This window comes from Peromyscus maniculatus, chromosome 1 (genome assembly GCF_049852395.1).
Source record: "Peromyscus maniculatus bairdii isolate BWxNUB_F1_BW_parent chromosome 1, HU_Pman_BW_mat_3.1, whole genome shotgun sequence".
Taxonomy (NCBI): domain Eukaryota; kingdom Metazoa; phylum Chordata; class Mammalia; order Rodentia; family Cricetidae; genus Peromyscus; species Peromyscus maniculatus.
The window spans coordinates 19,351,226-19,362,879 of NC_134852.1; the positions used below are offsets into that span (position 1 = coordinate 19,351,226).

The 11,654-nt window shown below is 39.9% G+C and overlaps 2 protein-coding genes across 2 annotated transcripts; both read right to left on the reverse strand.

Moving 5' to 3' along the window:
* Positions 1–1,091: 1,091 nt before the first annotated feature.
* On the reverse strand, positions 1,092–2,033 carry LOC102904539 (vomeronasal type-1 receptor 2-like). Its single transcript, XM_076565106.1, has one exon. It carries the CDS (start codon positions 2,010–2,012, stop codon positions 1,092–1,094), a length of 921 nt encoding a protein of 306 aa, XP_076421221.1. The 5' UTR covers positions 2,013–2,033.
* A 5,358-nt stretch (positions 2,034–7,391) lies between these two features.
* On the reverse strand, positions 7,392–11,028 carry LOC143274394 (zinc finger and SCAN domain containing protein 4D-like). The gene is made up of 3 exons (XM_076577463.1): positions 10,633–11,028; positions 8,171–8,330; positions 7,392–8,083 (listed from the first exon to the last, which is right to left on the reverse strand). Exons 1-3 carry the CDS (start codon positions 11,026–11,028, stop codon positions 7,392–7,394), a joined length of 1,248 nt encoding a protein of 415 aa, XP_076433578.1.
* Between the last annotated feature and the right edge of the window lie 626 nt (positions 11,029–11,654).

Consider the following 11,654-nt stretch of genomic DNA (forward strand, 5'->3'; position numbering starts at 1 on the left):
AATGGATTGCATCATGATATTTTCACACATGTGCATTAGTTGTTTGTGTCCTATTCATTCTTCACTGTCTCATCTGTGTCCCTGTTTCCTGCTCTCTAGTTCTTTTCCTCTTCTCAGTAGTTCATTTTTCACTCTGACTCTTTTATGTTCCTTAATTTCACATGAAAGAAAATGTAATATTTGCATTTCGGAGGCTAATTTTCTTAAGCTGATTTCTGATCCCTCCATTTTTCTACAACACTTTCAGACTAGTGATGATGATACTTGAAGGATTATAGTCTCTACATATGAGAAGCAAAAAAAAAACACTATGAAGCTGAAGAGCTGGTTCAGTGGTTAAAAAGCATTTAGTGAACTTCTAGAGGAACTGAGTTTAGTTTCCACCAATCACATTAAGTGACTCCTACTACCTGTAATTCAAGTTCCAGAGAATCCAGAATGCTCTCCTTACCTCTGTGGACAGCAGGATTCTCATGATAACATACGTAGCACAAACAGCTACACAAAATTAAAACAAAACAAAATGTAATGAAACTTCTCAGGGCTGGGGAAATGGCTTGGTGCTTAAGAGCACTGATTGCTCTTCCAGAGGACACAGGCTCTCTGTCCAGCACTCAATGGTGGCTCAAATCACCTGTAACTCCAGTCCTTAAAGGTTGAACATCCTCTTCTGACCTCTGCAGGTTTGCATGTGGTACATAGACACACATGTAGGAAAAAATATGCATGCATGCAAAATAAAAACACCTCATTCACACCAATAAGAGCCGAAAATCTTTCACTGATACTTCAGATAAGATCAGGACTCACATACATATTTTTTCATGTTGACTTATACTTTGCCAATTGTTATCTACTAATTTGTATAATATGATGATTTCACATATATGAACAATTCTCATTATTGGATAAGAAACTCTGTAAGAAAAAGCTATAATAAAATGACTATTGATCAGACCATCAGACACAGGAAACAGGTACAGGATGCAGAATATCTTCAAAATTCAGTCTTAGCATTATACAAAAGATTAAAAACACTATGCCAATACATATGAAAGGACAAACAGGGCTCATGTCAGACTTGGAGAGAGCTATCTCTTACCACAGCAGGGTGAAAACAGGCTAGAAATAGACTTGACATTGCTGATGAGAACAAAGGGGCAAACTATGGGAAAGCAAATTTCTAGATATAGGAATACACTTACTCCCCATAGCATTGGACCGTTGGAGGAAGTCCTAAAGACAAGCCGGATGGATGACACCGAGTAAGAGATGGTAAATGTGCACACCAGGATGAGGATAGTTTGGGTGGCTCTGTCCTCAGGTGAGACTTTCAGAAAGTGGTGAGCACTGCGGATATGCTTGACTTGTCTCTTATGTTGGTAGAGGAGACTCACCATGAAGACACTCGAGCAGGCCATGAGACCCAGACACAGGCCATCAGAGAAGCACAGTAAGAACATGTACAGTGCAACTGCCACATTGCCAGACACAAACCATGAGCAGTATCCATTACTCCCCAAGTTAGTCATATTTTTCTTGTAAATGGGGCCTAATACTCTTGCTGGAGTCAAGATGTTTAACAGCATGTGCACAAGCCAGATGGGAGAGCAGGAGGGACCAATGTACTTGGTGGTTCTGTGTTTAAACTTGTGCCACCTGGAGTTGTTGGGGCTGATTGTGATTGCTTGGAAGCTACTCAATAGGCACATGACATATAGGGACATCCCTCTCATTGTTTGGTAAATATACAATATGAATTTACATCTAATGTCATCCAGGAAATCCTTGAATCCAAAGTGTGCCATTGTCTGTGGAATGCCTTTTGTGATGAGAGACAAGCAGTTGGCAAAAGTCAAGTGCTCTAGGATCAGGTCTTTGGGCATTAAATGCTTTCCAGTGAATATCAAAACGACATAGTAAAATAGTATTGAGGAATTGCCAAGCATGCCCACTGTAATCTGAGAGAAGAGGAAAATTCCCATTGCCAAGTTTGCAGGAGTCATTTTCATTCCTATGAAAAAGGTAAACAAATGTATCCCAGTCAACAGACTCTAGAAATACGTTATGAGTTTACATTATTTCACGAAGTTAGCTTAAATACAACATTCACCACTTTATTGGATTTACATAGCTATCTCACTGAAGAAGAATGTTAAAAATGTTTTCTTTATAAAAGGAGATTTTCTCTGTTATTGTAAGGGGAAATATTAGATATGTTTACTAAAAAATGTATGTTTTCTCTGGACATGATGGTAGCACCTTGAATTTTAGGACTCAAGAGACAGAGGCAGACAGATCTATAAATTTGCAGCTATTCTGATCTATAGAGGCAGTTCCAAGACAGTGAACTCAACATACAGAGAAACCCATTCTTAAAAATCTAAAGTAAATAAATTAATTAAAATATTAATGTATTCATCCCTTTTGACTAAACACAATGATTTTGGGTTAATTTTCAAAGAACAAAATTTTAAAACACACCATTATTCTTGAAACTCAGATGAAACAGATTTGAAATTTCACCAAGAGAAACAACAGAAAATATTTCAAAATCATATTTACAATGATTGATTAAATATTCATAATATTTAAAGAATATTTTATTTTAAGATTTATCTTGTTTTTAATTATGTGTGTGTTTGGGAATCCCAAATCAGTGTGAGTGACAACAGAGGCCAGAAGCTTGCCATCTTCTACAGCTGGATTTGTATATGGTTGTGATCCACTGCAGGAGCTAGGAACTGAACACAGATCCAAAATAACAACAGTATGTACTCTTAACCAATGCTTACTCACTCTAGCATATAATGAATATTTGAAACTAAACTTGAAAAAACCTAAAATATAAAACAAACAAGAGATGGGTTCCAGACTTTGTTAAAATTCCTAAAAATCATTTCAAAAATGTCCAACATGTGTATAAAATGAGACTCAACATCACCAGTAATTAAGGAAAAACAATGACCGGATGCACATCTAAATTGCAATGAGAGATCATCACATACTGTACAATCAGATACAATTAAAACAAGTAAACATAAATAAAAGTAGGAGATAAAGCTGCTAAGCATATGGAGGAAAAAAACCTTAGTGCAGAATGCATAGGTAAGTAAACAATTCGTATTGTTATTCTTCAACAAAATTTAAAAGTGATAACCAATATCCATTTGGAGTGTGTAGCAGGAATCTTAAAAGTTCTTATTAATAAAATCAAACCCAAGGCCAGTTATCGGGGTCAATGCTGGTAGATCAGAGAGACAGAACAAGCCACAGCTATCTCACCTTGCCAATTCCTCAGCTGGTCCTGTTTCCTCAGACTGGAAGTTGCTGTGTCCTCATCCCAATAGCTCTCAGCTGAACTGCTGCTTAAAAGCCTGAATGCTTAATCAGCCACATGCTTAACCAGCCACATGCTTAACCAGCCAAATGCCTCTAGTTTCTGGTCCTCACGCCTTATATACATTTATGCTTTCTACCATCACTCCCTAGGATTAAATCCTTGCTTCCTGGGATTAAAGGCGAGTCACCAGGCCTGGCTGTTTCCAATGTGGCCTTGAACTCACAGAGATCCAGAGGGATTTCTATCTCTGGAATGCTAGGATTAAAGGTGTGAGTGCCACCATTTCCTAGCCTTTGTATCTAGTGGCTGTCTGTTCTCTGACCCCAGATAAATTTATTAGAGTACACAATATTTTGGGAAACACAGTATCACCACAGGAGTGTTACTGCATCTCCCTCGTGTTGTGTCATCAACATTTGTTATTCTTAATGGCAAATGCTGTTCAAGGATCTGGGGACATGAGCGGATACAAAGCAACACAGGTTGAGCAAGAGTGACAAATGAGAGATCTGGTATTCCCTACCATTGCCCTGCTAAGTCTCAGCTGTTCTCATGAAGAATCTCAGAAAGACACAGTCACTTCTCTCTTGAATGTTTGTGACTCAGTTAGTTGTCAGACATGCTGACCCAGCATGAATATGTGTAAATTGATATCCACCTGTAAAAGAATAGGCCTAGGTCTATATCCCCTCACCCTGCAGAAAAAAAAATAGTGATAAATTACTCAAAAGCTGAAATGCTAAAACTCTCAGTGGAAATGTTAGTAATGTAAGATATAGTTAGAAGCAACAAGGCTCAAGAGTGCGGGAAATGCACCAAGAATTAATACATGGAATTGCAGGACTTTAAATGTTCTGAACATTAAAGGAAACTACCAGCTATGTGGAGATATAACCTACAGAATGGAAGAAATTCATTGATGAGCCACTCACATCTGAATCAATACTTTGGGTTTGTGGCTGAATCAACCACCGTGCGGATTGTGTCTATCCATGTTTGTGTGTGTGTTTTATCTGCCCTTGTCTATGTCTACCACATTCCTTCCCTCTCTATGGGGCATCAACAGATTACCCTCCTAAGTTTGACTTTAGATAACTGAAAGGATGTCCTCACCCAGGCTCACAACGCCTGTCTGGAAGACAAGAAAAAAATGGATAACATTGATTGATGTCATTTCACAGGTGCCTGGGTGAAGCCTTTCCTCACTGCTTTGCCTGCCCCAGTAACGCTGGGGCTCCAACCCCCACCTCTTCCTCCTCAAACTCCTCTTACTGGCCTTGTCCCTTCAGCCCCAACTGCCCTCTGACTGTTTCCTGCTTCCTCCCTTTACCCTAAGGAAACTTTAGATAACTGGAAGGATGTCCTCACCTGGGCTCACAATGCCTTTATGGATGTCATTTTGCAGGTGCCTGGGTGAAGCCATTCCTCACTGCTTTGCCTGCCCCAGTAACGTTGGGGCTCCAACCCCCACCTCTTCCTTCTCAAAGTCCTCTTATTCCCTTGTCCCTTCAACCCCAACTGCCCTCAGACTGTTTCCCACTTCCTCCCTTTATCCTAAGGAAATTCCATGTTAAAAAAAAAAAAAAAAAAAAAAAAAAACGGGTCCTTCCAGAGGACCTTCCAGAGGACCTGTGAGACTAATGATAAAACCACAAGCCCCAACCCCCTCAGGCAGATCCACCTGCCGGTGCAGGAAAAAAAAACCCTCCAAAATGCCTCTGGAGGCAAACTCTCCCAGCCAAGACCACTCTCCCTGATGGGGTCCCCACTTCCCCTAAGCAGCCACCATGGCTCCTGCTGTGATAGGAGCCATGTGATAGGTCTGGGGAGGGAAGAGAGCACAGGCAGCAGGTAACAGAAAGCTCTACAATGAGTCCTGCAGGCAGCGGCTGCTTCAGGGACCCAGGGCACCACTGAGAGGGCTAGGCAACCTGTGAGCATCACAGGGCCTGGATGCAACAGGATCGGGGCCCCAGCTGGCTCAGAAAGCTATGGAATAGAGGCTTGGCTGCATGGGAACTAGGCATTGCCTTGTGCTAGGGACCGCTGTGAGCAAGGCCAGCTGGCAGGTGATGGCTGGGCTCCCATATGGACAAGGGGCACAGCTGGACAGGAGCCAGCTGGAGACTTGAGGAGCTCAGAATGGGGGGACTGGTGGAGAACTAACTGCCCTTCCAGGGTCACAGCTGACAGGTCTGTGGGCCCAGCCAGGGCATGGAGTCACTTTTAGTCTGCCTCTCTCATGTACTTAAAAACCTGAGATTAACAGCAGTCTTTTGCCCCCATGGTACACGCCTTCCCGTGCTGTTGGGTGAGACTACAAAGACCTGCCCTGGGGCTAAAACCTGATCAGGATCTGGCTCCAAGAAGAAAATGTCACTCCCTATATAAGGCTATACTGTAAAAGGTCAGTGAACTGTTTCTTATGATTTCTTATACCTGCAAATACTAAATGTGAGAGTTAATTCTGGTTGGTTAAAAATGGCTAATGATTAAACAGGTATGTGACTTGGAAATGTAAGCAAGCTTTAACTGTTTGTATGTATATATGTAACTTGGGTCCAACTGTATGTATGTGTGTAAGTAATTATTGCTTTAACAAAATATATATGTAACACCTCAGTACTTATGTCTTTTCCAGATGTTCAACAATAAGTTGCTAAAAAAATTTAAATAGATAACAACATAGGTTTAATAAATAAAATATTTGATAAATATTAAAGCTGCACATCAATGCTTTTATACACAGGAATATACCTTGCTCTGGCAGCTAAACTTTGGAATTTAAGATTTACCCATGTAAAATGATAATAATTTTAAAGACATAAAAGGATCATTGAAAACAGCTGAGATTTGCAAATATATGGCAGGACTAAAGGTCCAAAAAGAGTCTTGTTGCAATGGTGGACCTTAGCAGTTTTAAAAATTGCCAGTGTCAGGTGATGATCACCGAAAGCACCAGACATAATAAAATAAAACAGACAGGCTATGTATGTGCTGCCAAAGGTGGGGTCAAAGGACATCATCCAATCATCTAAGTAAAAGAAACAAAAAGATTACAAATAAGTCCCAAATATTGAACTTTGAGATTGTTTGTACTCATTTTGTTTTGGTTTCTTTACTGAACCTGTATTTGATGCTAAAAGAGATTCAACTTAAAAGCATTGTTTTTAATAGTCACTCATGAGTAATCAAGTTTCTTTTTAAATGTAGTCAGGGTAAATAAGTACTGATATAATATTACAGAGATAAGTTTACTAATTTACTCAGTCCCTTGCATAAGTTTTCAGGGTTGAGCTTGAAAAAAGTAATTAGAAACAAAGTTTGTCTATTCAGACATCTGAATGCCCCTCATACTTCAGAGATCTACAGAATATGGCACTTTTACTCTACATCAGTCCCTGTCACACCTGTGGGGGCACATTCTTGAATGTTAAGCAGTAATCGCTCATAGGATGGGAGATGGCTGAGAGGGCAATGCATTTACATTGCAAGCCTGAGACTTGGGATTGAAACTTTAACAGGGTACCAAAAGTCAGAGAGAATGGCAGGGCACAGACATGAACCTTCAGAGATAAAAGCTGCAGATCAGAGAATGTTTGGAATCTGTACTACCAGACAAACTTATGTACAAAGCTCCTAACAAGAAAAACACTGTCTCAAACAAGGCAAAAATAAAGAACTGACAATGCAGACCTCTATTGTCCACTCATGCTATGGAACTGAGGCAAAAAAAAAGCAGACAAAAACTAACACCATTCCAAGCACAGACCACACAAAATACACATGAGAGGCAATTGTATTACAATTCCATTTATTTATTTAATGTATATCAGGCAGAAATTATAAGCTATTTAAGGCCTTAGAAAAATATTACTGAACATAGAGGAGACTCATCTTCTTTATTGACACAGACAGATGGAAAAATTCAAAAGTTACAAGTCATGTCTTCAATGGTTACTTGCAGTTTAGAAGCTGCATGCTTCTTCATCTACACATGAAACAGGAAGCTGGAGCCCTGCTGTCTTCTGGTGAGGAAGTACACAGTTCAGTCTGATTTGTGGCAATTCCTCCGGTGACGATGGTATGTGGATGACTGGCGGAAGCTACGGTTACACAGGGAGCAGGTGTAGGGCTTCTCTCCTGTGTGAATCCTCTCATGAGCTTTCAGATTTGTTTGATTGCTGAAAGACTTTCGACATGTACTACATTTGAAAGGTTTATTTCTCTGGTGTATGACTTTATGTACTCTCAGGTCTGAGTGAGTATAGAAGCCCTTATGGCACGTGTTACAGAAAAAAGACTTCTGCTTCTTGTGTATTCTCTGGTGGGCGGAAAGTCTACAGGGATATTTAAAGGTTCTGGGACATTCCTCACATTTGTATGTCTTTGGGACTCTGAGGCTTCTCTTTTGGCGACCCCCACGTGTGGAGCTTGCATCATGATTCTGGCAGTCTTCTGTCTGCTCTGGCATGGAGATAATCTCTGGGTTTACCTCCATAGGGACATCTTCAGAGGAAGTTCCTCCCTCAAAATCTTCCTGGTACCTAGAGGTGACTTGACTTGATCTGCTGTAATCCAGAGGATTTCCATCAGGAACACTTCTGTCTCTAGGATCATAAATCTGACCTTGTTGGGTAAGGGAAAGGGAGTCCATCTCATGTGCAGGACTACTATCCCCACCATTTACATCACTAGTGCTCCAGGCATTGTTTTGGCCATATTCACAGTCTTCTTGTCCTATGTAAATAAGACAGTCTATGAAACTGTGCCCAAGAAAACATCCCGACACCACACCCTTCCTCCGTGCAGCTTCCTGACACTTACCTGTTGTCAATAACATGTCTTGGGAGATTGGCAAGGGTGTCCTTGCACTATCTTGTATTGAACTTCTTGCTGATTGCTGCTCTTTCAGAAGGTTCATGGATTCTTTGTAGGACATGTTCTCAGAAAAGAGGGCTTCCTGCCCCTGCATGGAGACGTGAACCTGTAAACAAAGCCAGAGGACCATTGCCAATGAATCTGTGCATTTGAGGATGAGGAAAAACCTGTCCTCTAACTGATTGCATGGGATCACTGAACTGTGACTTAGGTCATTTGTCTATCTCTCATCTCTAATGGTGTTACTCTGTCATTCACAAGTTATATTCTCTAAAGTCCTTATTCACAATGTATTTGCAAGTGTTGAGTCACTGTTCCAATAGAAAAGTAAGGATGGGTTTATGCAATGTCTAGCCACAACATTTTCTTCACCTGCTCAATGCATTGAACAAGGAAAGGAATTCTTGTTCCAATCCAGAAAATAGAGAATTACTCCATCAAAAAAAGGCTTCTCATTGTTTTCCAGGACTGTCCCCATTCCACCCAGTCTAGGGCAACCATAATGAAATCGCTGGTTTACTAAGAAGACCCAAAGGCTAGGGAGGACATATCAGGTGGGAGGGACTCTGAAGATCGAGAAGACCCAAAGGAGCCTGGAAAAATTCTGACATAGACTTGCCTGTGGGTCTTGCACCTCTGGGGCCTCTTCTGTTATTTGATGGGAGTTATCTGTTCTAATAATTTTTTTTCTGTTTAACAAAGAGTTGTATGGCTAGAGTTTCTCTGTATCTTCTTAATTCGTACCTCCTTATTTTTCCTCCTTCTCTTGCACCCAGGTTCTATAGTTATTACTCAGGGCCCAGAACCCTTACCATTTCTCTATTCTTTGTCTGACAGATCGCTGCTATGCTAGAATCTCCTAATTCGGCCTTTGATTAGTAATAGTTAGTTCTTTCTGAAAATCTTTGGATGTCTAACATAACTTTGTAATTGATGTCCTTTTGGTGTCCTGGTGTCACATTGGCAATTGTAACTTTCTGCTTTCATGCCCATGACTCTGACATTTTCATTCCATATAGCTGAAGATTTCCCATCCCCCACTTCCAGCCAATAGTCTGTCAGTGGTCCCTATCTCTTAAAATGTCACTTCACTTTGCTGTGTGAGTGGGTTGTACTTCCAATATTTATATTTTTGGCTGCTAAATTTATCTGCGAACTCTAGATAAAAACCCTTGGTTGATGATGTCCCTAGTATCATAGCTATATTTGAAGGGGTATTGTTTTCTATTATTATGTCCTTAATACAACTCACATCTGACTGAAACACTTCTAACACATATATTGTCTCTACCTAAACATGTTGTCTCTGCAGTTAAGAACATGACAGCATTTTATTTGGAATTCAGTTTCAATCATGAAATGATCAGTTTAAAACAAAATCAAAGGAGTGAAATGTGGGGTAAAACAAACTGAAATAACAACAAGTGCATAGAGTAAAAATGTCAAATAAACATTAGGGTGTGGGGGTGGACAGCTTTAATCCAGTACCTGAAATGAGGGAAAGTATAATTCCTCTGAATCCTACTTAAGCCAGTTGAACAAAAGCAAGTCCCAAATTGAAAAAAAAAAAAAAACCCTAACCAAGCAACCAAACAAACCAACTAATATCCAAATTTAAAAGTCTAATGTAATAAGAAGTTATTTCAACCATGACATTTAGAAATGTATGTATGGAGTGTTTGAAAAATGTCACCACCTTGACCATTTCTGAGAGTAACTGAGAATTATGCAAACCTAGACATTTAAAGAAGTTTCAATGTAATTACATCTAAATTAAGAATTTCAGTTCTAAAACTTTGAGTTGCAGCACTATTATTCATCAGGGCTTTTCTTAGGGGTATGGCACTGTTCAATGTGCATTCAATAGCCATATTTCAGCATCAGAATCCATATTCTTCATTCCTGCACATTCAGTTTTATACATAGGAATTTAATGACATGTAGTAGACAATTTAGAAAACCATTAAGCCAATTAGATTCCCAGTATCCAAAGCCCAGTTCCTGGAATAACAGACTAGGTCTGAGAGCCAGCCCTTTAAGTGTGTACTGCAAGTCCAACTAAATACTCAAAATTACAATAAATCACCTACATAAATGAGCAGTCTTCCAATCCCAGGGTCTCTATTCTAAACCCTTACAAGCTTTGCTCAAATATCATCTCCCAGTCTCCCTATCACCATGTAAATATTTTAAATATAAATGTATCCATTAAAAGAGCCATGGCCTTCTTGTATTTTAAGCCCATTAAATTTATATCACATTTATAGTAGTAGATAATCTCCCATTGTAAATATTTTGTTGGAGTGGGACAGGCTCACATATAAAATAACTCCATCTTCTTACTTTTCCCCAAATATAAATGACTGTCTTGATTGCTAACTTAACCATCTCTCAACCAAGGTACTCACCATGCTAGGAGGCTTCAAGCACTCATCAGTCATATCCTCCATGAATCTCCACATGTTTCTGCCACTTGATTCCCACTTCTCTTTCAAGACAGACTGGTCCTTGTGGTGCCCAATTTTGAGAAACTGAGCCAAGACCACCTGATAAATCATCTCCTCCTTGCTATGCTTTTCTGGCTTCAACCAGGAGGTAAACGTCTCCAAGATTGCTTGCAGCTCCTGCTTTGCACGGGAACCATTGTCATTTGTGGGAAAGTTGATCTGAGCAATGGAAGGGTTACAGATATCTTCTTCCCACTGTAGAGAAGTATCCTGGGTTGGAATAAACTTCCTATTGTCTAATACCAGGCTACATTCTGGTGACTGGGGTTTCAAGGAGTTGCTGTGCTGTGAGGCCATTCTGTTGAGAATCCTCAAAAAATTCAACTGGTTCAGTCAAGTATCTGTCTTGTGACTTGAAGATCTGTTTAAGAAATTTGTGAATATGTTAAAGCTATAAATTAAAACAGACATAATTAAATAATAACAACTAAGAGTCTTATCACAGATGGTTTCTATCTTATTGAGCATTTACTATTGCTGTGAAAGACACCATAACCACAGCAACTCTAAAAAAGGAAACATTTCATTTTGGTGTCTCACTTACAGTTCAGAGGTTCAGTCCCTCATTTTGAGGAGCATGCCCTCAGAAAGTCAGATTTGGTGCTGGAGCTGAGACTGATACATGGTACATCAACAGATACAATCTTACACATTGATTGATGCTTGAGGAAAAGACCTCAAATCCCACTCCAATAGTGACTCAATTACTCCAGTTGGTGTGGGCCACATTAAAGGTGTGCCCTCCACATCAAGGTCTGGATTCCAGGCAGGTTTCATTCAGTCTTCTTCAACAAGGCCACACCTCCTCATAGTGCCACTCCCTAGGAGTTATGGGGCCCAGATACATTCCAATAACCACAGTTCCATTATATCTTGACAGTAAATACTTAAACAGAGTCCTACACAATTTATTCTAAAGACCA

Excerpts from the sequence above, each read along its gene's own strand:
- LOC143274394 (XM_076577463.1), bottom strand. The coding sequence starts at position 11,028 with ATGGCCTCACAGCACAGCAACTCCTTGAAACCCCAGTCACCAGAATGT. Across the intron at positions 8,331-10,632 it reads GCTTGAAGCCTCCTAGCATG|GTTCACGTCTCCATGCAGGG; the intron begins GTGAGTACCTTG and ends CTTTGTTTACAG. Across the intron at positions 8,084-8,170 it reads AGACATGTTATTGACAACAG|GACAAGAAGACTGTGAATAT; the intron begins GTAAGTGTCAGG and ends TTATTTACATAG.
- LOC102904539 (XM_076565106.1), bottom strand. The coding sequence starts at position 2,012 with ATGAAAATGACTCCTGCAAACTTGGCAATGGGAATTTTCCTCTTCTCT.